Source organism: Saccostrea cucullata, unplaced genomic scaffold (assembly GCF_032062105.1).
Source record: "Saccostrea cucullata isolate Sc308-1 unplaced genomic scaffold, CSIRO_AGI_Scuc_v1 ctg829, whole genome shotgun sequence".
Classification (NCBI taxonomy): domain Eukaryota; kingdom Metazoa; phylum Mollusca; class Bivalvia; order Ostreida; family Ostreidae; genus Saccostrea; species Saccostrea cuccullata.
Genome location: NW_026928409.1, coordinates 95,099 through 120,004, shown reverse-complemented (window position 1 = coordinate 120,004; position 24,906 = coordinate 95,099). Strand labels below are relative to the sequence as shown.

Genomic DNA, 24,906 nt, shown 5'->3' with positions numbered 1-24,906 from the left:
AGTAATACTGTAAAGACGCCTTTTTTTATATTGATTCTGCAGGTTTGTCTTTGACCACTAAGGAAATCAAATTAGAAAAAAAAATAAGAAATCGTCCAAAAATAAAAAGTTTTCAGAAGTCATATAAACAATTAAGCTTTTATTCAAAACATCTCTAAGGGTTTTTTCATCACTACTTCAGGATGCCTCTGTATGATTTAAAGTTTAATGCATGTAACTTTGATTTACTACATGAAAACTTTGTGACTTTGATTTACTACAGTAAAAACTTTTGAACTTTTATTAACTATATTGAAAACTTTAGAACTTTGATTTATAATAGTAAAAGCTTTGAAACTTTGATACAGTACAAAAACCCGTGGCATTATGTTTTTGATTCCCATTCTTTACATTTTATGATATTTCCAGGTTAAGATTCATAAAAGCTTAATTCAGAGGACTTTTTAACCTACCTCTCCCCTAAAAGAACAATATTCTAAAATTGAATTATAATGTAAAAGTTGTCTCTTGCGCCGATACTTAAGCAATATTTACTTAAATCTATTTAATTTTAATGTTATGCAGAAATAACAAGTCTTATTTATGGAGAAAAAACTTTTATGCTATAAAATAAAATTCAGGCCTTTTAGAATAAAAATATTTGCTTCATCAACTCCAGTCAATATGTATATTTTTAAAAATTTGAAAAATGTAAATATTGCATTTGAATTAACTACCTTGTATATTTTAAAAATTAAGATGCACAACAAAACCCAGCCCCAACCAATCCCATATTCACCCCCGAAAAACGGCTATATGATAAAAAAAAAATAATAAAAAATACATAAGTTGTTAATCTAATGAAAAGACTTAGAAACTTTGATAAAGTTTAGGAAAAAAAACTTTTGAATCTTTAATTAACTATAGCATAAATTTTGGATCTTTGATTTACTGTTTTGGAGCTCGTGTTTGCTCCAATTTTGTATTGTTTTCGGACTTTTGAGCTTAAATACTGTTTGTCATCTCTATATATTTCATTACTTTAGTGAGAACTTTGAAACTTTGATTGACTACTGTGGAAACGTTGGAATATTGATTTATTATAGTACAAACTTTGTAACTTTGATTTACTTTTTAATGTGTATCAGATCAATATAACAATCGCGTATTAAAAGATTGAGGGACAATATGAAAACCATCTATCCTTCTGTGGGGTGAAAAAAGAATTAGATAGATTACATAATCTGTACGTACTGGTCCCTACTGACAAAGCAAAAACAACATTTTCTTCGTTTGTAAGGCTCATTATGTAAATTTTATTTTAGAGGAACTTTGATTTCATTCTACAAGTGGTAATCCAAATTATACTCATAGTTCCCTTTCTAAGAAAGAAAATTTTCAAAATCGTTTGTCAGTATTGAATATCTTTAATATCTTAAACAGCCCAAATGAATTTGAATTACCGTAACTGTATTGGATCCTGAAATTTCATAAAAATCCTTACAAAGATTCATGTACATATTCAACATTCCAGTAAATGTTCAACTAAGCCTCTTTCTTTACTTCTCACTAGGATATTAACAGTAGTGAAGGAGAAACTACTAGAGTACTTTGCAATAATATAATCGAGAAGTGGTGTAAATCAGATATGGATACTTTAAAAATTCCAAGGAACTTTTTGAAAATTTAAAATCACAGGATTTTACCAAAATCAATAGCTTAAAAATTTACGAATTTTCAACTTTATACACAACCCTTCTCCACGATAAATTCAAGGCTTTTTGATGTCATTGACAGCTGCTTTTTTTTTTTTTTAATAAAAATGGATCTCGTCATTACTAATCTTGTCATTAGTAATGTGCAAAATTATTTTGTACAAAAAGGTTCTGATTGTACACACAAGTAATCTGAAGTTGAGATCAAAAAGATGCTTTTTGGACTAGGTCTTCAAACAATTTATTGGAATTCCCATATGGGTACCAATTTTACCCCGTTATTAGCAGACTTATTTTTGTATTCTTTATAGCAGAATTTGTCCAAAATCTTATATGTGAAAAGAAGAAAACACTTGTTGTGGCCTTCATTTAGACATTTAGATAAATCGACGGCGTATTGTCAATTAACAATTTCCATTTTTATGCCAATACGATATATTCCGGTAAGCTTGAGATTAGAGATACCACAGAGTATAAAATATCCGTTTCATATTTGGATATTTTGCTTGAAAAGACGTTGATGGCAATCTAACAACCAAGCTCTAATAAACGTGATGACTGTAACTTTTCAATCGTAGACTTCCCTTACTTATGCAGCAATATTCCTTTGTCACCTGCATACGGAGTTTATATCTCTCAGTTGATTTGATACGGAAGAGCATACTCTACGTATGAACAACTATTTCTAAAACGAGGTACGTATATAACAAACAAATTGATGAAGCATGAATATCATCAGTCCCGTTTAAAGTAATAATTTCGTAAAATCTATGGTTGATACCATGCCCTTGTCAGCAAATACAATTTATCTCTCAAACGCTGACTGACATTTTTCATACTATTTGTTAGTCCATTATTTACACACAGAGTTTTCCACGGATTTTCCCTTCTTTTTTATTCTCTGAACATGACAAGGAGCACATGGCGGATGTGACCGGTCGGTAGGAGGATGCTCACTCCTCCGTGGCATCTGATCCCACCTCTGATGTTTTGGAGGTCCGTGTTTGTTCCGCTCCAATTTTTTTTATGTTTAATGAACTTTTGAGCTCGAATACTTTTCTATATCTCCACATGTTTCATGGTTGTCCATTTGTGTAAGGCGCTATTTATTGCCATTTAGTGGCATCACCTATTCAAATAGGTTATATCACCCATTCAAATTGAATAAGGTGATATAACGTAAGAATTCTAAAGGATGATATCATTCAATATTGTGTTCAGACATTTTAGCGAATTTTATCATTACCTCGTGTAGTAGAGAAATGCGATGAGATCGGGCCTTTCTAAATTTAAACATATGTAACTCAGATAGACCTGTACTTTTTAAAAAAAATATTCGGAAAATATTATTACCATTAAAATGATCGTGGTTCGCTATAGTATGTCATTCAAATCAACCAAGATTCATTTTAAGTTAATGTGGTTAATCGTTGAAATGACCTGTGCTTTATAACAATACATTTTTCAATTACAATTTGACAGACTTCCTTTTAAAAATATATTTTAAGAAAAAAAAAATCTTTGTGGAAGTAGTATAACAAAGTAGCCCTTTCATTCCGTCAATAGATATATCGAGTTCACAGAAAACCATTTCAACTTCATTCTCCTTATTCTATCGTTATGATTTTCTGTGAAAACGATATAACATCGGATCGTCCTCATGAAAAGGCTATATTTGTATACTAGTATATTCTAAAAGCGTTCTTACCTAATCAATGTTATACTTCTTTTACATACAAAGGGACTCTTTTTACTTCCATCATGGAATTACGGTACGTGTATAGTATTGGGAGCAGTTGTTATTTCATGATAATTTGAATAGAAGGTCTCATATATCGGAGAAATTATGTTTAAGGCCACACCCCCGATTTTTCTTTTAGTAAACGTGGCACTTTTGGGCAAAGAAAAAAATGATTCAGACATTATTCTTGAAAAATGTATGCCTTAAGTAGCCATGTTTTCTATAGCAGACTTTCTTAATGCATTCTAACCTCGATTTCTCTGTCATTTTGAAACTTAGATATTTCAAGTTATGCAGATTTGTCGTTATAACTTTTTTTTCAATGGCAGTATGGAAAGTCATCAAAATTTCCGTGGAAATTTACAAACATACAAATGAAATGAATAAAGTGAAAAATAACTTTTCAATTAAAACTTTGCAGTGCTCCGGGTCAGCATACCAATTCTAATAATAATTAATTGTAATTATTATACATTTAAGGGGGCCGACTATAGTTTCCATTGCGCAATATTTCGCGCAACATAGTAAAATGAAGCGTATTTACAAAGTTACAAAAGCATATTATAATTATGGATATTCCCATGTTTTAATTTTGTTTATATATTATTTCACTAAGTAAGTTTTTATTCATTCAAAATCTGCTGATGAAGTTGGTTATCATTACCACATTGTAATCTTGATGTACCATGTGCCAGTGTTTAAAGCAACTTTTTTGCTTAATTATTAAAATTAAACAAAATTAAGAAATTATAGGTTTAAAATGTAATTAGAATTTGATGTAACTGATTTTTTAACCGATTTTGCAATTGATAGGTAGGTTGACGTCGTTGCAGTGTGTTTTTGACGTTATGATAATCTGTAGCTCTTAAAGAAAGGGGTAATAAAAATATTATTAAAGAAAAAGTAATAAATATACGCTCTTGAAATTTAAAACATAAAAATTTGAGAATATCTCCAATATTTTTATTATGTTTTCATGTGAATCCATTGTGCACGTCATATTTTGTAATACTCTATAGAAATAGTAAAATTTGCTAATTTTTTGCATTTTGAGATGCCCCCTCTGGTAACAAGACGGTAGAATTTTGTGTTTCTTACATATATTGTATAATATAGTATTACTCATCAAATATTATAGTTTGAACAAAATGTCTATTGTAGTATTTGTATAATTTGCTTTAAAGTGCTAAAAATTGGCATTTTCCTATATAATCCTATAGTAAATGTACCTGTATTTTGAGAAGGTCCATCAAAAATACCTGGACGGTAGATTTCCCCCAAACTTTGCATGTACACTGAAGTTAATGTAAGTTATATATGGTATAAACATGAAGAGTTTCGCTATTGTAGTTTTCACACATTAAAAATATAGTCGGCCCCCTTAAAATTGAATGAAAATTTGCATTTTGTACTAAACATATTGTAAAGGATTGTAAATATGCTAATAATAAATATCTATTCAGTATTACTCAACTTTTATTTAATTCTAACTTTTCCATAAACTTTATGGACAACTTTCGTATATCGACAAAATTATTGGGGACACAATACCATTTGTTCCCCTGTTCTTACGACCTAAAGAGAACAAGTGTATCTCTATCCCTCTTTTTGGAATGTTAACCCTGCTTGTTGTTGGAAATGTACAGTACAGATATCATGAAGTTTATTCGCGGTTTTCTGAAAAGTTACATATATAATAATAGTTATTGCAAAATATCTTAAGAAAAATTTACCGAAAAATAACACCAGCTTTGTTAAGTACATATGCCAATGTTTGCTAAGGAACGAATCTGACATATTTAAGGTGGCTTATATTATGACCTTTTAAATTATTGGCACATACCAAGCTTTTATTGGTAAATTTGGACATTCAAAGCTTTGATTAACTAATATGTACATCTTGGGTGTGTATGTATATAAACAATGATAACCGATCGTTAAATACATTGAAAAACCTTTTTTAAATTCACGAACGTATGCGTGCTTCTTGATTTTTGCGATCAAAGTATGCTTAATTTTTTATTGTGGTGTAAAATATTTCTGTGGACGTATATACATCAACTTCTACTGAGCACATATAATTTTCTTTTAAATAGTATACCAAACGGGTTATTTCGTTACAAAAGTATTGTTTTTGAAATAATGATGAAAAATTTAATATAAGGTCATTATCTTTAAAGTTATTATTAATAGTATTCAATGCATGTAGTCGCTTGAGGAAAAAAAATTATAGTGCCATAGGAAATCCTATTTTGAATTACTCTTGCAAATGAAATTCTCGTCATAAATGAATATACGTAATTCAACGAAAGCTTCTTAAACCAGATGATGTAAAGCATAAAGGATCTCACGTACATTATAATGAGCTTTAACCAGTAAGAAAAGAAAACTTTTTTTCTAGTGAAACTATCATTATCCTTGAAAGAAATCCCATTTCTACCAAAACATTTATCATAAACGTTCCCCCTTTCTTAAAAATTATGGAAAAATTACACACCCTCATGTATCATGTATCTAAATGCATAAAAATAGTACATTTTTTTTAAAACAACATAAAGTCTTTTATCATGTTTCAAATAGTGCAATATTTGTAAGAAAAAAAAAAATTATTTTTTGATAGACACACCCTCTGTATATTTATTGCACAAAAAAGTTTGAACGTATTGTAAATGCATATTAATGGCAAAAAATGGAAGATTCCTAAAAAATTCCTCTCTCCTATCAAGTTCTTCAACATCTGAAGTACCTGGAAATTTTCAAAATAGTTATATGGTATAAACTTCGATAAATGAACTAAAAACTATGTTAAACACACAGTTAGTTTTTTGAGATTACAATTTTAAAACATGTAAAAAACGGTTTGTTTGTGCAATAAATATAACAGTTTTTTCCAATATTCATCAATATATAAGGTTAAATATAATAATATCAAAAACTGTTAAACGGTTTCCTGTAAAAAAAAGGTTTGTTTCAACATAAACGCCAATGTTCTCGAAAAGGTTAAAAATTTCACATCGCAATGAAAGGATGAAGATAACTAGGTGTTCACTAGAAAAAAATAACCGAAGAAATCTGCGAACAACATCACGAAACTGCGAAATTTCAGGAAAGGGAATGTGGTGTAAAATATATACATCCTCTGCTGTAGCTGCATATAATTTTCTTTTAAATAGTATACGGTATATATTGATAGACAGGAGCAAAAAACTGTATATTTATTGCGCACAAAAAAAAAAATGTCGGTTCTCGATTTATTTCTCCAAATGTTTTAAAATTGTAATCTCAAAATATTACTCTGTGTGTTCCATAACATATTCTTTAAGAAAACATTCCTAATTGTTGTATATAAAATCATCGAACATTTCGCTTATTTATACTGTATTTTGTAAAGATCTCTGTAGATGTCATACTACGCTTTTTTTTTTTTTCTAAAATGGTAAAGAAAAATTCAAAAATATACAAATCTCCGATCAATAATTTTTTTGATTGATTGATGGGAAGTCAAACGCACTCAGAACCCTGCTTAATGATAAAGCAGACGTTCATACTATTCTGCAGTCAGTTTAAGTTACATATGTACATATACCTTCAATTGATATGGAAGAAGTCGGCCAAAATTCTTCCCAATGATAGGATATATTTGCTCATTAAATCTACCACGGACTTTACGAAATTCTGACTTTAAATAAGGTTTTTGAAAATAGATGTTACAGGAATTTATCTGTGAGAAACCTGTCTCGATATATATAAAAAAAAGAAAAAGAAAAATTCATACTCAGAGCAGGCCTTTGAATAGGGAATAAGTTTGACCTAAAAGCACCATAAACAGGCGAAAGTTGAATATGACTATGACGATGGAAAGGTTGATACCATCTAGATTGTTAAAGAATTAAGGTGTCAATTGGACCTCCTATTTCTATAAAGTCAATAAACCTTAAAAGAAGATATTTGTGAGACTTCGAATTGTCTTTTATTTTATTTTCATTTTGGTATGACAAGACGTCATAGGAATGAAAATAGGTATTGTTAATTGATAAAGCGTCGTTGATAGATCTACATACGGAAATTAAAAGACAGTGATCAAAATTTGCATACCCAAGTATCGAAAGTAGTTAATTTAAAGATTAATATATCTAATTTGGGAAAGAGTGCTGTAAATCAAGCATTGAAATTTAAGTTTATGCTGTGATGGTGTATTTAAAGATATAATTATATTCGTTAATTTGAGGGAGAAATTGAAATTGTCGACGGATTTTTATGCTTTCTCGCCTTCGTTTCAAGAAGCACACGGTGGGTGTGACCGGTCGGCATGAGATACTCACTCATTTGTGGCAGATGATCCCACCTCTGGTGTTTTAGAGATCCACAGTTGTTCTGATCCTTATTTGTATTGTTAAATAGACGTTTGAGCTATTCGTTATCTCCATGTGTTTCATAGAGTAGTGATATACGTCAATATTTGTATTTTTCAGTTTCGTAGTGGTGTAAGTTAATTTTTTTTTGTTTAAATTCCTAGTTTGGGTAGTTTTGTAAGTCAATATTTGAAATTCAAAATTTGGGTACTGGTGTAAGCTCAGATTTGAATATTTGAGGTTGGGAAGTAATGGAAGTCAAGATTTTTTTCCTTTAGTATTGAATCTGTGGTGTCAGTCGAAATCGCCTTTTGTACAATGAAGCGCATTGAAGTGGTAAAATTCTCCGTTTGGATGAAAAGTTCTGAGTCATGTTTTGAAGGTCAATTATAACATAATGACACGCCCATATTTTTAGAAACGAGAAAGTAATATTCGTCGTAGTTTTAGGACATCCCATTTTTCGCGACAAGCATCATGAGTTACACTGAAATGGAGCTTTAAAAAAAATAGAAGAGGGAGTTAGATACTCCCCGCTTCTGTTAAACAGAAATTGCAACGAATATGTACATATTTTTGAACTTATCATGTCTATTGAAGTTACCACAACACATGTTTTGGTCGAACACGTGTTTACTCGGTGTTTATTTAGATCCTCAATTTGATTGGCTATTATATTTATGGAAAACCTGTTCTACAGGTATTTGAAGAAACAACTTGACCGTTTTATCAATTTCTAAAGAAATGGGCGTGTCAAAAGATGACAATAAACACTCTAAATATAGCTCAAGACGTTCCATTCGAACGGAAAATTTTACCACTTCAATGCGCTTCATTGTAGTTATGAAAGAGGTTTAAGACACGATGAGTTTTATTTTTAAGTCGAGTACCGTTGCAGGTTTAAATTTGTACTACTAATTAAGCGAGAAAGAGGTGGAATCAAGATATGTTTTTCTTTAAAGTATGGCTCTAGGGTTTTTTTTTATTTCTAGGGAAAATGACTTGTCATAAGATACTTATATTTCGGTTTAATTTCTATCAGCAGTTTTTTATCAGTTCAATTGAAGATAACAGTGGAACTAATCCGAAATTACCCTTTTGAAAAAAACTGTTCTATTTTATTTAGAAATGTCGTGACAAATGTGCCACTGATTTGGTTTTTCATCACAGTAAAATGTTTTTTTAATTATTAAAGACTATACGAAGATATTCTTGTCTTCCGATCTATTTTTATGTTCTATAGTCGGATCTTGGTTCGTCTAGTCTTTGCTCCTAGTGTCTATCGAGCTTCAGCAGAATGGTGTCAAGAATATCGTAGTTCCAGACCCACTTCTGGTATTTCTCCTGTACATGAAACTGTTCAGCGAAATGAATTCAAACACCGATCTTGAGATCGTCTTATATTAGTACGAATTGCTAGTACGCAATCTTGATTATAATCACGACCTTTGCTTTACCACCACAAAACAGACTTTTTAATCGATACGTAAAATAAGTATACACACTGTACATAGAATTGGCTCAATGTTTGATGAAGAAAATAATGCTAATAATGAAGGTGATCTGTATTACAAAATCTCGAAATTAGGTGACATATTACTCCGTTTCTTTTATTTTGTCTGCATAATTGTTAGTTTTCTTCATCTTTTCATTCTTGCGGATGGGGTGGCTTAAACAATCTTGCTAGAAATGTTAATGAAGTCTAACATTTAATAAATGACAATCGTTGTCAGGAAAAACCCAGTTAATTATATTTGAAATAGTATTTTTTCATTAACTGCAAAAAAACCCAATAAAATGTGTTGCCATAAAAGGGATATTAATTCAATTGTCGACTTTTTCCTTTAAAAATATATCATGAATAGAGTAATATTGATTTGAACCTGTTGTACTAGTTTGAAAAAAATAAATGTTTGTCATTGCCATTGAACAAAAAGACATTTCTAAAAAAATGAATATTGTTCCTTTATTATTTCACTCATTGCCACAATGATCCTTAAAATGTGCATAAACATGTGAGAATGAGGAACTATAGACCAACATTCAGCAGAAGAAAGTTAATTGAAAAACGATTCCAAAAAGGAATTGAAATTTCCACATTCAAGAAAAGAAACGCATATCGATTCTGTATCCAGCAAATATGATTTTTTTCATAAATGTCTGGTATTTTTTTTTTGTTACAGATGACCACTGTTATGCGAAGACCCTCTGCAACATCAAACGATATACGTATAGGAAACCACAGATCATCCAGTTACGCCACCCCGGGGGATTCCCCTCCCTCCAGTCCCGCTCAGACAGGGAGTCGGTCTACCAGAGCCTGCTGCTTTTGTTGGTGCTGTTGTTGTACTTGCTCATGGTGAATGCATGACGTCACGACTTTTGCTTTTCACGTCATACTCTTTCGATTGATCTAGGTCAAACAAACCAACAAAATATTAAAAAGAAATTAAAATGGATATCTTTGCAAGGGGTATTTAGAAATAGTTGATAAAATCTTTTGAGTTTTTTTTTGTAAACTTTATTTTTCATTGAATTATTTTTTTTCACTTTTGAGATTTAAGGTGACGTAAGCAAAAATATCCATTTATGAAAATATTTTTATAATCCCGAGACACTCTCGTAAGAAAAAGGAAAAGAAAGAAAGCAACCAAACAGCGGAAAATCATATAATTTTTAAAAATTCAACAGTAAACGAGAATTGTGTTTGTTTGGCCAAGATATGCTACCATGAAATGTCATTCTCTGAAAAACGGTAATGCTGGGAGAAGGTATAGAAATGTCATTTAAATGGCGGGGAAAATATGAATGATATTTCATTTTGAAATGCACTGATAAAGAAATACTATAGCTAGCACGTAGATAATACATTTAGTCGTAATTATAGTGGTAATTATATAATTATCAATTCTTATGTTGCAGTTTAAAAGATCGTAAGAAAATTTATTTGGAAGTATAGTTATCAATAACAAATTCGATGATTACATTCTGCTTATAACGCCGTATTTCGAAAAAGAATGTTTTTCGAAAAATCTTAGTACCTAACAATATACACATATAATGCTTCAAATACATTTTTTATCAACCAGCTTGATTAAATACAAATTCAAGGTTTTTTAAGGAATTTAAGCTATACCCTTAATGGTAGAAAAAATTCAGTTATAAGGTATGAATAAATAAGACACCATTATGTAATCTTCTTTGGGACATTTGGTATTTTTCATCGATCGTCTAGCGGTTCATAGAGTATAAATTGCTCCAACTCAGATTATACAATAGTAATTGACATTGGGTAGCATTTGCATTCATTCCACAATGAACCAAAAATATGACAACCTATTAAAAATATAAAGTTCATGGAGGGTAGAAAACATAAGTTAAACTTAGAAAAAGAACTATTAACGTTTAGGCATATTTTTGCCATCATCAAGGTCAAAGTTTTGGAAATAATTATAATTATATTCTCGAGGAACCTTTCTTGATGGTTACAATCATTCAATCAATTTAATACAGTTTCATATTTTTAACTAATATTACTAACCGTTTAATTAAATGAAAACCAATAGATTTTTTCACAATGTATAAAATTCTATTTTGAGACACTTGCAGATAGAAAAGGTACCCAAACCAGTGTGACATTGCTTTTCTTAAGTTCTACCCTCTGATTAATGTCCCTTTGGAGAATTTCTCACACATCAAGATGCCACCACTTGCTGGTGGATGGTTGCAAATGAATTTTACTCGACAATCATGATCTTTGAGCAATGAGGGATATTTTTTTCGTACCAGCACCCGTTGCGACACTGGACCTTGATTTATATGGCTGATAGCTACAGAACTGTAGCTCTCTGCTTGAGAAAATTCGGACAGATAAAGCAGAGAGCTACAGATCCAAACGTTGTAAAAACCTTCGATTTACGCCGACGATTTCTGGGCGCTCACTATGGGTATTTTTTGGTGTATTTTATACTTTCCTCAGCTTTGAAAATCATTTAAAATGGTATTTAATAATTAATCATACATTCAACTTCAATTCCTTATCATTTACTTACCTCTCAACAGCTTACAAATGGCTGTTTGTGGTTACGGACGTCGAAATGGAACTCTTTTAAACAGACATTACAAAACTATATACAGGGCTGTTTCGGACCGTTCAAAGGTAAACAAAGTATCAAATATAAGAGTTAAATATATGAATTATTATTGGATTCTATTCTAAAAGCCAGAGAAAACTTAAACTACATGAAATAAATACCCAAAGTAGCGACAAAAAATCGTCGGCGTAAATCGAAGGGTTTTACAACGTTTGGATTTGTAGCTCCCTGCTTTATCTGTCCGAATTTTCTCAAGCAGAGAGCTACAGTTTTGCAGCTATATGGCCGAAGGACCGACCTCCACGTCCAATTGCTGATTCCATTATGAATTAGATTAAAAATAAGATTCTTTATAATTAGAAGTATATTATTTGAAAGCTTTGATTCTGCGATGCGACAATCTTAATTTATTAAAATACTTAGTAGTTTTTTACTAAAAGGACAAAATGGATAAAATAAGTTGAATTTTGTCTTCAGAGCTTACAGAACAACAAGTTAACCTTTTTCTGGTACCACAACGTTCACCTTTCTCATTGATATTTAACATTTTACACAGCTAATCAAAACTCCTAATAGCATGCTTACTATTAAGATTTTATTGAAAATATTGATTTTAAAAATACATTTTTCTCTAAAATCATTGATGTGAGCTTGCGTTATATTCTTGATGTAATTTATGTAAGACGGGATTCTTCTCAAATTTATTGTATTTAACATATTAATGATATTTTAGAGGTACAAGAAGACAATATCACTAAGTGATGATTTCAATAAGATAAAATTTGACTGCTTTATTTGAGGAAGAAAGTTAGGTCAAGATCATATGCTTTTTCATTGACTTTAAGAATGCCTGTTTCTCTGTTTTTGCATAAAAACATACCGGTATCTTCATATATGGTCTACAAGATGATAATTCACTGTGAAAATAAATAATTTAACTAATATAGAATTTTCTGTTTTCCTTAATGTTTAAGAAATAGTAGTTACTTTTATGTGTATCGAATATTTTAACTTTTCTAAAGCTTTTTTCAAATGTGGTGAAGTAGTCCACTGTTATAAAAAAATATAGTCCCTGCTAGATTAAATTCCAATTGAGCCTTTTGTTTTTAAAAAGATTTTTAGCTCACCTGAGCTGAAAGCTCAAGTGAGCTTTTCTGATCACATTTTGTCCGGCGTCCGTCTGTCTGTCCGTCTGTCTGTCTGTAAACTTTTCACATTTTCGACTTCTTCTCAAGAACCGCTGGGCCAATTTCAACCAAACTTGCCACAAAGTATCCTTGGGTGAAGGGGATTCCAGTTAGTTCAAATGAAGGGCCACGCCCTCAGTCAAGGGGAGATAATTGGGAATTAATGAAAATTTGGTGGCATATTTTAAAAATCTTCTTCTCAAGAACCACTGTGCCAGGAAAGATGAAACTTATGGGGAAACATCTTCAGGTAGTGAAGATTCAAGTTTGTTCAAATCATGACCCCCGGGGGTAGGGCGGGGCCAAAATGGCCGACCAAAATTTTACATAGAAATATATAGGAAAATTCTTTAAAAATCTTCTTCTCAAGAATGACAAAGCCATAATTCATCATATTTATATGGAAGCATGCTCAGGTAGTGTAGATTCAAGTTTGTTCAAATCATGACCCCCAGGGGTAGGGCGGGGCCAAAATGGCCGACCAAAGTTTTACATAGAAATATATAGGAAAATTCTTTAAAAATCTTCTTCTCAAGAATGACAAAGCCATAATTCATCATATTTATATGGAAGCATGCTCAGGTAGTGTAGATTCAAATTTGTTCAAATCATGACCCCCGGGGGTAGGGCGGGGCCAAAATGGCCGACCAAAGTTTTACATAGAAATATATAGGAAAATTCTTTAAAAATCTTCTTCTCAAGAATGACAAAGTCATAATTCATCATATATATATGGAAGCATGTTCAGGTAGTGTAGTTTCAAGTTTGTTCAAATCATGACCCCCCGGGGTAGGGCGGGGCCAAAATGGCCGACCAAAGTTTTACATAGAATTATTTAGGAAAATTCTTTAAAAATCTTCTTTCAAGAATGACAAAGCCATAATTCATCATATTTATATGGAAGCATGCTCAGGTAGTGTAGTTTCAAGTTTGTTCAAATCATGACCCCCCGGGGTAGGGCGGGGCCAAAATGGCCGATCAAAATTTTACATAGAAATATATAGGAAAATTCTTTAAAAATCTTCTCAAGAATGACAAAGTCATAATTCATCATATATATATGGAAGCATGCTCAGGTAGTGTAGTTTCAAAGGATGATGTGACATAACTGCTATCTGGGGCCCCTTTTTCCACGACGAATTATATTTTATCTACAACGATGTTGGTAGTTTTCAAAGATGAGTGAATAAATACGACGCCTTTTGAATAGTTTCAATAGTTCAGACACATTTTAATTATAAGGAATACTGCATTATCTTTGATTTTTAGACCCTATCACAGCTAAATTTGGCCAGGTTTGTGCGAACATTTTCTTTTATGGCAGAAGAATGGGCGGGTCTTAGTACAATAGAGGGATATGCGTGTTCCAGAAGACCTTATATGGCTATTGTTATTATTTCGCACAAAGTCATTGTCCAATCCGATGACAGAACAACAAAACATGCTGTTTACTACGTATTACATTTTATCAAAGACACGTGGTTGAGGTCAATTTACCTATTATCCTTTTCTACATTTCAAACTTTTATAATGGTCAGCCAAGGCTGTTTATACTTAATAATAAGTATGGATTTTCAGCATTTACGGTTTTTAGCACAATTAAGAAATGCACATGAAACTTATATTCACTGATACTCGGGAATACGTGTAGACCTAGCGAATTGCTCACCATACACGCCACAAATCTTTAATGTAATGTATATTTATCAATTGTTTGTAAATGTATTTAAATTTTACTGTGATTTCAGAAATTGAACATATGTAGATCCGTGTCTAATCTGTGACTCAAATGCATAGAAAATATCGGAAAGCAGTAAAATTCCAAGCATGTTTCCGTAGTAATTTTTGTGGTACTCACTCGTAACGAATTTCATTTAGCTGATTGGTCAGTTAGAAAGTATCGCCTGTGCCTCGATTAGCATATGAATTTATTCTTACGTCAGAAAATCTAGTTCCGTCGATCTGTTTATAATGGGAAAGGCCAACTAGATTTTACAATTTTTTAGAAAATAGCATGTGAGCGCAGTTAGGTACAATTTTCTACTTTCACATATAGGTAGATTTCAATAAAATACAGTGACCAGCCAAAGGAGAAAATTGTACCTACCTGCGCTCGTATATTTTAAGGGCTTCAAAGAGTGGGGCGTGGTTAAAATGCAATGGGAATTGAATGTAAACATGATACCCCTACCCCAATAAAAGATCTATATCTTTCAAATCACATTTCTAATTTTGTTAAAAATAGTATTCTATAAAGGTACACATATCAGTGATTAGTTACATACAAAATTTTGTGTAAAATTTAGACATTTAATTTCTTGTCAGTTTTCGAGGGGCCGCAAGTCACCTCATCCTTTGTTCAAATCATGACCCCCCGGGGTAGGGCGGGGCCAAAATGGCCGACCAAAGTTTTACATAGAATTATATAGGAAAATTCTTTAAAAATCTTCTTCTCAAGAATGACAAAGCCATAATTCATCATATTTATATGGAAGCATGCTCAGGTAGTATAGATTCAAGTTTGTTCAAATCATGACCCCGGGGGGTAGGGCGGGGCCAAAATGGCCGACCAAAGTTTTTAAAGATTATATTGGAAAATTCTTTAAAAATCATTTTCTAACAAATAGCAAATCCATGATTGGTCATGGGACTACTTTTGGATTTAAACTTTACAATAAAAAGCCATTTTCTACTTTTTCCTACCCTTAGTGCTCAGGTGAGCGATGTGGCCCATGGGCCTCTTGTTTGGTATCAGTATTGAATTTGTTGGATATGGAACAGTTTGTATCCTTCTGCAGCTCAGCGTCAATGTCTACTGCTGTTTAAAGTTGTTTAACAAAGCAAAAGTTCATTGTTCTTAACATTTTGTTTACCAGTATCCCCATGCCATTAATGTATGCATAATCTAAACGACTGGTAATGATTAACCACCTTTGATGTAAGTAAACTTAATGAAAGAGCAATACCCTTTGCAATATTATGAATTATAAAAGAAATGTTTTACTATTATCTGAACAGTGACCATGACCTTGGGTCAGGGTCACATTCTCTTTTTTCACAAAATAAAGCTCATTTGAAAGGTTAAGTCCTCAAAAATAACTCCGATGTTATCTCTTCATTTCAAAAATAGAAGTCTAAATAAAAGAATTCAAAAAAAAATTAATCATTAACTCTTAAAATTAAATAAACAAACCCATATGAATCTCTGGAAATATAAGAGCATGGACCATGTGGCCAGGAGGACTAAGCATCCTAAATCTAGCGTCCCTTCCGCTGTTGTACGTCTCTATTGATCAGCTTTATTCCATATAATTTAATTTCAATGTAGACAATACATTTTTTCATCGAAATATGGCTTTAAATTTGGCGTATTTGAAAAGTAACGTCAAGCGGAGTAATAAGTTTTTAGCTTACCTGAGCCGAAGTCACAGGTGAGCTTTTCTGATCAAAATTTGTCCGTTGTCTGTCGTCGTTGTTGTTGTAGTCGTTGTAGTCGTTGTTGTGGTCGTCGTTAACTTTTCACATTTTCATCTTCTTCTCAAAAACCACTGAGCCAATTTTAACCAAACTTGCCACAAAGTATCCTTGGGAAAGGGGATTCAAGTTTGTTCATATGAAGGGCCACCCCCTCTTCCAAGGGGAGATAATTATGAATTAGTGAAAAATTAATGGCATCTTTTAAAAATCTTCTTCTCCAGAACCACTGGGCCCGGAAATATAAAACTCATGTGGAATCATCTTCAGGTAGCAAAGATTCAAGTTTGTACAAATCATGACCCCTGGGGGTAGGATGGGGCCACAATGGGGTATCAAAGTTTAACATAGGAAAACATAGGAAAAATCTTTAAAAAATCTTCTTCTCTAGAACCACTGGACCAGGAAAGATGAAACTCAGTAGAATCATCCTCAGGTAGCAAATATGTAAGTTTGTTCAAATCATGACCCCCACGGTTAGGGTGGGGCCACAATTGGGTATCAAAATTCAACAAAAGAATACATAGTAAAAATCTTTAAAAATCTTATTCTCTTGATTCACTGGGCCAGGAAAGATGAAACTCATGCAGAAGCATCTTCTGAAAGGGAAGATTTAATTTTGTTCAAATCATGACCCCTGGGGTAGGGTGGGGCCACAATGGGGTATCAAAGTTTAACATAGGAATACATAGGAAAAATCTTTTAAAAATCTTCTTCTCTAGAACCACTGGACCAGGTAAGATGAAACTCATGTAGTATCATCCTCAGGTAGCAAAGATTTAAGTTTGTTCAAATCATGACCCCGGGGGTAGGGTGGGGCCACAATGGGGTATCAAAGTTTAACATAGGAAAAATCTTTAAAAATCTTCTTCTCCAGAACCTCTGGGCCAGGAAAGATGAAACTCATGTGGAATCATCCTCAGGTAGCAAAGATTCAAGTTTGTTCAAATCATGACCCCCATGGTTAGGGTGGGGCCACAATTGGGTATCAAAATTCAACAAAGGAATACATAGTAAAAATCTTTTAAAATCTTATTCTCAAGATTCACTGGGCCAGGAAAGATGAAACTCATGCAGAAGCATCTTCTGAAAGGGAAGATTTAATTTTGTTCAAATCATAACCCCTTGGGCAAGGGTGGGGCTACAATGGTGATCAAGGTTTTAAATAGGAATGCATGGTAAAAATCATTAAAATTCTTCACAACGCCATCATGATGAATGATCATCAATTCAAAAGCAAAAAAAAAGGTAATGTAGATTTGAAATTCAGGATAATAGAGGAACCATAAAGTGGACAAATGAATACAAAGGCTATATCAATAAAAATTGTCATCTTATAAACAACAAAACCATAATGTGTCACAAAAGCATTCTAAGGAAGTGTAGATTTAAGTTTGTTTAAATACCCCCTCCCTCCCCAGAACGCATTTTTATAATATATGTAAACTTCTCAATACTGAACTAATAATTGCTTTTACCTAGCCAGTTGCTTAGGTGAGCGATGTGGCCCCTGGGCCTCTTGTTTGACGTTACTAATTGTAACGTAGGTAATTTAAGTAATTAGATATAAACTAAACCTATCCAATCAAATGACGTGTTTCAAAAAATAAATCAGTTTCATTAAATTATTACTTTATTGTAGTAAAAAAACATCCCACCAAAGTTATCTTTAAAAAACCCAACTGTGGGAAAAACTTATTAAATATTCCTGTAAAAAAATATCCTAGTTTTTTAATTTGCTATATTGAAGGATATATTTTTACATTTTTTCAAATTAAAATTTTCATTAGTGTGATATGCTAGAATCTGACTGTGTTATAATAATACGTTTCATAAGTTATGTGTTTATGAACTATTCGTTTCCTGCTTTGCAGGAATTGGAAAGTATAAAAGTTTTATGATAAAAAGATGTCCTTGATACATTCAATTGATTGTTTTTACTAAGTGTCCTCAATACATAAAACAATTAAAATTAGCAAACATAATTGAGTTGCTGGTCACGGTAGTCTTGTACAAGAACGTTCATTTTGTGATGTAAAGGTCTGGTTTCTTTTCTTTTTAGCTGGATAGCGTCAAACCGAAAATAAAAATTTGGTAGTGACTGTTCCTTCGCTAACTGGGATATTTAGGGTTATAGACTCTAAAAAGCGAGTCGCCGTTGGTGCAATTAAGAACCCTTCCTGCTGTATGACCCTGAGTGCCGAGTATAATTCTAAACTGCAAGGATTTCACCCGCATACTGTAACGTTTCTACATTTTTGAGTGGGACACTAAAAAATCACATCATCAATTAGTTATACTTTTTCATCTTTTATCCATTACTTAACCTTTTCACAACAAAACGAGATAAAAAAAAAAGAATGCCCTTCTTCCCATATTGGACTACTAGCTTACTACTCTATCAAACCTAGACAAGGTGCAAGACCGTTCTGATCCCATTAAAATTACTAGTACAACCATTGAAATGAAAACGAACTTAGTCTGTATGTTTTTAAATGAAAAGATGCCAGCCTAAAAATGAAAAAAAACCCCACACATTTGCATGATTAAATATATTTCATCTACATTAGAAACAAATCAAGTTGCATAAATATTATTTCTTAGCTTGTTTTAAAAAAATATTTAAAGATGATTTGAACTTTTTTTATTCGTCTTTTGACATATGTCCTGGAGAGGTACATAATCTAGTCTTGATTTAAATAAACCATATCCATTGACTGGTGTATGAGAAACGATATCATTTCATGGTTAGACCATGTTGAAAAAAAATACAAAATGTAAATTCATTTTGAATAAGAGATGTACAAAAATGATAACCGAGTACATTTATATAATGTGAACAATATTTTTGCGGTATATATTTAAGCAGTTATAAACAAGGCATTGATTTGAAAAAAAATTGATGCCTACATCACACTAGTATTTCCTTTTACAAGAAATGAAATGCATTGCAAGTTCCATATACGATGAACGTTATCAAAAAATGAGTGAATCTGTTGAAAAAAATTTTGCCCTTCTGAATTTATCCAATAATGACAAATAGCACAAGGAAGTTGTTACTACAGGTAATCACAAGTTTGTCCTCCAAGCACATGATTTCATCTTTCTTGTTTCAGAAGTTCATGTTTGCTCTACTCACAGTTTGTTTTGTTTGATTTAACTATAAAAATGGACATGGATGTTTAAAATCTCAAAACACTTTTGGAAAATTTGAAATCACAAATTTTATCGAAATCATTAACATAGAAACTAACGAATTTTCAACTCCATACACATGCATTTCCCACGCTTAAAGTCAAGGATCATCATTAACACTTGCTTTTTCAAAAAAATTGAAACGCGTAGATATACTTTTATTGTCATTGGTTATTTGCAGAATATTTTATCAAAACCTATAGTACTCACAAGTATTCTGAAGATGTAAAAAGATGCTTGAGATTCTGATTGATAATATATATGTGGCGTTTGGAGACCAGGTCTTCCAACAATCTGTTCGAATCCCTATGGACACTCCTTGCGCCAAATTAGTAGCAGACCTATTTTTGTATTCATATGAAGCAGAATTTATTCAAATTACTATATATGAAAAGAAGATACTTTCTGTGGCCTTCAACTCGACATTTAGATATATTGTTGACGTATTATCAAAGAACGATATCCATTAAATCAAATGCTGAGAGAGCTGCAAATTAAAAATTGTCCAAATATAAAGTAAATGAAGACCGATGTAAGGCGTTGAAAAAAAAATGGCCCTGATAATCAATTTGAAGCCCTTCACGTATTAAAAGAAAAATTCTCGAGGCTATACACATTTATATGATATATCACAGTTTGTAAAACTAAATTGAAGAATATTTCACTAGACAAAAGTTCAATAATAACATAACAAAGCTTTGTGATACAAAAATTTTAAACTTTTCAATCGTCATCTTCCCTTACTTATGCAGCAATATAACCTTGTCAACTTCATACGGTGTTACTGTTTCTCTCAAGAACATGCTTTGCGTATGAACAATTTCTTAAACGTGGTAAGTTACTGACAAACAAGTTTATTAAACATTAATATCAACAGAATCGTTTAAAGACGTCATTTAGTAAGGTCCTTTGGTCGATACAATGACCATGTCATCAAATACAATCTATCATTAAATCAAATGCTGACTGCAAATTAAAAATTTCCAAACATAAATAAATGAAGACATAAAGTTTGAAAAAAAAACCCTGATAATCAATGGGCTTATGCATTAAAAGAATGCCAGGCTATACACATTTATATGCATATTTTGTAAAACTAAATGTATGTACAAGAAAGTAAAACTACAGTTAACAAAAATTTTAATTGGCATGCACCTTGCATTGCTTTGAACTGCTTGACAGCCAATATTAAAGTACAACGTGTTTACAGGGTGTTGAGATGGTTAACATGTATTTTCCTCCAAAAGTGTGAATAAAATAAGAAAAATATTCCGAATTCTTTTGTTCCGCCTAATATTTAATGATATTATTTAAGAGTTTATGATAAATAGATTTAAATACCGACTGATAGCAAATCAAAAAGATTTATTTTCTCTGTGCGTCCAAAAAAAAACAAAAAAACATTTCAACGAAAAAAAGAAAAAAAAGATAGAGTTATTTTCATACATACAAGTTATGTTTTGAAGTTAAAAACGTTCAAATTAAATTTTAAGGAGAGCAGGCCTACTGAATATAAAAACACAAAAGCTCGGCAAACTGAAGGAGGAGGATCTCGGATGACAGATTAAAGAGATTGTCACGACAATAACTTGGAGTGTCATTCGCAGAGCTGATGGTTATAGATTAATATTGTTTCCCCTTCCCTTCCCTCACAACTTTTACCGATACGATCGATAGATTAAACCTTTCATTAATATCATGCCAATACACTTTTGCAAACATGGTGTAAGCTTTAAACTCGATGACATGGATCGATCATAGGTTGTGCAGTCCTTGAAAAACCGATGCTTAAAATGGGTACTCTAGCGGGAGTTAGACAAAGTATAAAATAATTTTCGTATTCAGATTAACTTCTTTTTATCTTCTTTAGCTGTATACATGGCAATACATAGGCGTTATTAATCATAAGAAGATATTCTACCGTTACCATGGAAGTGCTAGGATATAATGCATAAATTTGCTATCCAATGAAATCTTACCTCAAGTCACATGACGTGACGTATTTCTGGTGTATGAAAATCTCCGGATCATATAATCGAGGGTGTTAATTTCTCGTGTGTGTTTTATGGCATGGATATAGTCTGTAATTTTAATATGTCTTATAGTGTTTACATTGATTGATCTTTAAAATGAACGAGAAATAAGACATTGCTGTGGGAATTATGGTAGTAGGAACTCAACATCGATCCGATTTCTAGCATGTCCATGAAATGCTCCGATTATTGTCGTCTTTTTGCGAAAGGTCGGTTATTATATTATAATTTATAGCTTAAACAAAGTATTAAAACATAGTCACTTGTATTGTTCGACTTTATATTGTTTGTATTGTCTGTGTATTTTCTTTGTTTCAAATTTGAGATAAGAAAATGTTGTTTGTCCACATTTGCAAAAGATATATGCATTAGTATCGATTGAGCGGCCATTGCTTCTCTCGTTTAGGAAACTAACACCAAGACTCTTTTGAATGGATTTTCAGACCAGTATCGTTATCAATCTAAAACCTTGATTATTTTAGCAGTGAAGAACTTGTGAAAACGGAGTGTATTCAAAAGAAGGATTATTTTATGACTTAATGGTTGAAAAATATAAAGTTTTAAAAGCTATTAATGATCAACTGCATGACACCCCTACCTTTTTCAGAAGAATTATTTCATACAGATGATGGTCATCTTAATATTCTGGATGACAATTATTTGTACTCTATTATCCTGCCTTCCATAGCTAAAATTTCTTTGCAAAATTTGAGGTCATTGTTACACAATTTGTCTTGGTCAGTATTTTTATAAAATATTTAATATTTATTTAGCTTAAAAGTCAGGTATTCTTCAATGTAATTATGGTCTGTAGTTGTGCTATTTGGATAGCCTTGTAATTAACTGTCTGCTATTGGTGAAGCAATTTATTTCTTTTATCCTATTGGTATCCTTTTACTGCTATGATCGAAAAATATATATATATATATATATATATATATATATATATATATATATATATATATATATATATATATATATATATATATATATATATATATATATATATATATATATATATATATATATCTTGGTACACAAAGTCATCTAGGAGACCAGGTCGTGAATATGATAATGCCTTTTGAGTCATCTCCCCATAATACTTGAAATCGTATAAGGTTGGACTAAAGTGATCATACCTCAACAAATCGTGTTACTCAAGTGATGTTCAAGACTCGTTTTCCTCTTGTTTCTTAACGTGTTTGCTCTGTTCCTATTTTGTATTGTTTCATGGACTTTGATATTGAATACTGTTCAATATCTCCATATCCTTCTTAACCTGACAAGGTCGGAGTTATTGTACCTTTGACTTGTAATGTTTCCCACTTGCTGATGTCTCGGAAAGCTTCTTCAGTTTTAATAATCTGTCAAATTAATGATGCATTCATCATTCAAATAACATAACTTAATATTGTTTTTTTTCTTGGAATCAAGAGATGTGAATTTTTTAGCAATTGTACTTTTTTTACAGCTATTGAAAAGTGATTTTTTTTTATGCATTGAGTAAAAATCAGGTTTGAAAATTTGTTATTCCAAAATATTTAACTTTTACCATGGAAACAAAAAAGTTTTTTTTTAAGTGTTTGATTATTGTGAGAAGGTACCTTATTGTATTGCAGTTTTTGGGTCGTTTTTTGAGATTTGGGGTGTGGAGGGGAGGGTTGAAAATCTGAATTGCATTCAAAAACACTTATTTTCTCAAATCTTGCGTTAAATCTTTCTAATTATTATATTTAACAATTATTTTTGGTTGTATTACACGTATTTTTAACTAAATCTTTTTTATCTCGATTCTGGATGAAGCACGTTGTTTGTAAAAATAGTGACAAACATTTCTCAAAATCAGAGAAAAAATCAAAGCTGTTTGTATTTCATATTTTTGAAACTTGTTATTACAGTCGAGGATATGTAAACTGTTTAATGAATATTTTTTGAATTAATGCCTTCATGCAATGAAATGTTTCTCTCTAGTTGACAGACAACTGATGTATGATTAAGCCTCTCTCTCTCTCTCTCTCTCTCTCTCTCTCTCTCTCTCTCTCCTACACAAAGTATTTATTTAACTAGCTGGGCAATATGCAGTATTACTGATTCGTAGTACGAACATCTCACTAACTGATTTCCACAACAGTTGAACCAATTAGCTTGTGTAAAAAGTGAATGTGTTATCATGTTTAATTCATTACTTAATTTGAGAAAATGATTGGATTTTAACTCATATGATTATTAGAAGAAAATTGAACAGGATTTAAAAGATTTTTTATTATGCTCCCGAGGGTATATAGTTTTTGTCCTGTCTCTCTGTTCGTCTGTTATCAACTTTAACCTAGCCCATAACTATTGAGTGGGTGGCGATATGACTTTCATATTTCACAGGTGTGTTCCTTGTGAAAAGTCCTTTCCATGGGTACCCCCAAATTTGACCTCTTGACCTTGGATTTTGACCTACTTTTACAAAAAATACTACACTTTAACCTCGCCAAAGAACAGTTGGAGCTATAGCTTTCAGCCTTCACATGTGCATTCATTGTGACAAGACTTTTCAGCTGGTATTAATATTTCTGACCTTTTGACCTTGACCTTAGAGTTTGACCCACTTTTTAAAAAATTTAAACCTGGTCATAATTTTTGAACAGTTATGAATAGGGCTTTCATATTTCGCAGGTGTATTCCTTGTAACATGACCTTTCCTTGGATATCAACACTTTTGACCTTGACCTTTTGAGTTTGACATTTGAGAAAATCAACCCTCGTCATAAGCTGCCATACGGGGGCATCAGTGTTTCACGTACAAATCTTGTTTTTTTTTCCCATTTTTTAAATTTTTATTTTATTTTGAAAAAAGTTTTTACCAATAAGTTTATTTTCTATGTAATATTTCGCAAAACAAGAGTAAAAGAAAGTGCCAAAAGAAATTGATATATACTATTATTTATATTTTTCTGTCTATCGACAAACATGTACGTGTAATTCAAGATGGCAACATGATAGTCTATTCAAAAGTGGTATATATTGTATGTAGGTATTATTGATTTGAATAGCGAGTTAACATAGTATTTTAAATCATGAAAACGTATCATTGAAATTACAAGCAACTTTTTGGGTATATCGACTTTTCCCAATACATAAAATGTTA

At 31.8% G+C, this 24,906-nt stretch overlaps 1 protein-coding gene across 5 annotated transcripts in view; it reads left to right on the top strand.

The window, feature by feature from the left end:
* The window catches only part of LOC134277494 (regulator of G-protein signaling 17-like), a 45,253-nt gene that overhangs the window by 9,688 nt on the left and 10,659 nt on the right, over positions 1-24,906 (top strand). For 4 of the 5 annotated variants that reach the window (XM_062759822.1, XM_062759824.1, XM_062759825.1 and 1 more), the window contains exon 3: positions 9,971-10,146. In XM_062759822.1, the coding sequence (XP_062615806.1) occupies positions 9,971-10,146 (176 nt within the window). The remainder of the gene's footprint in view (positions 1-9,970; positions 10,147-24,906) is intronic. The other variant, XM_062759826.1, reaches the window with a different exon arrangement.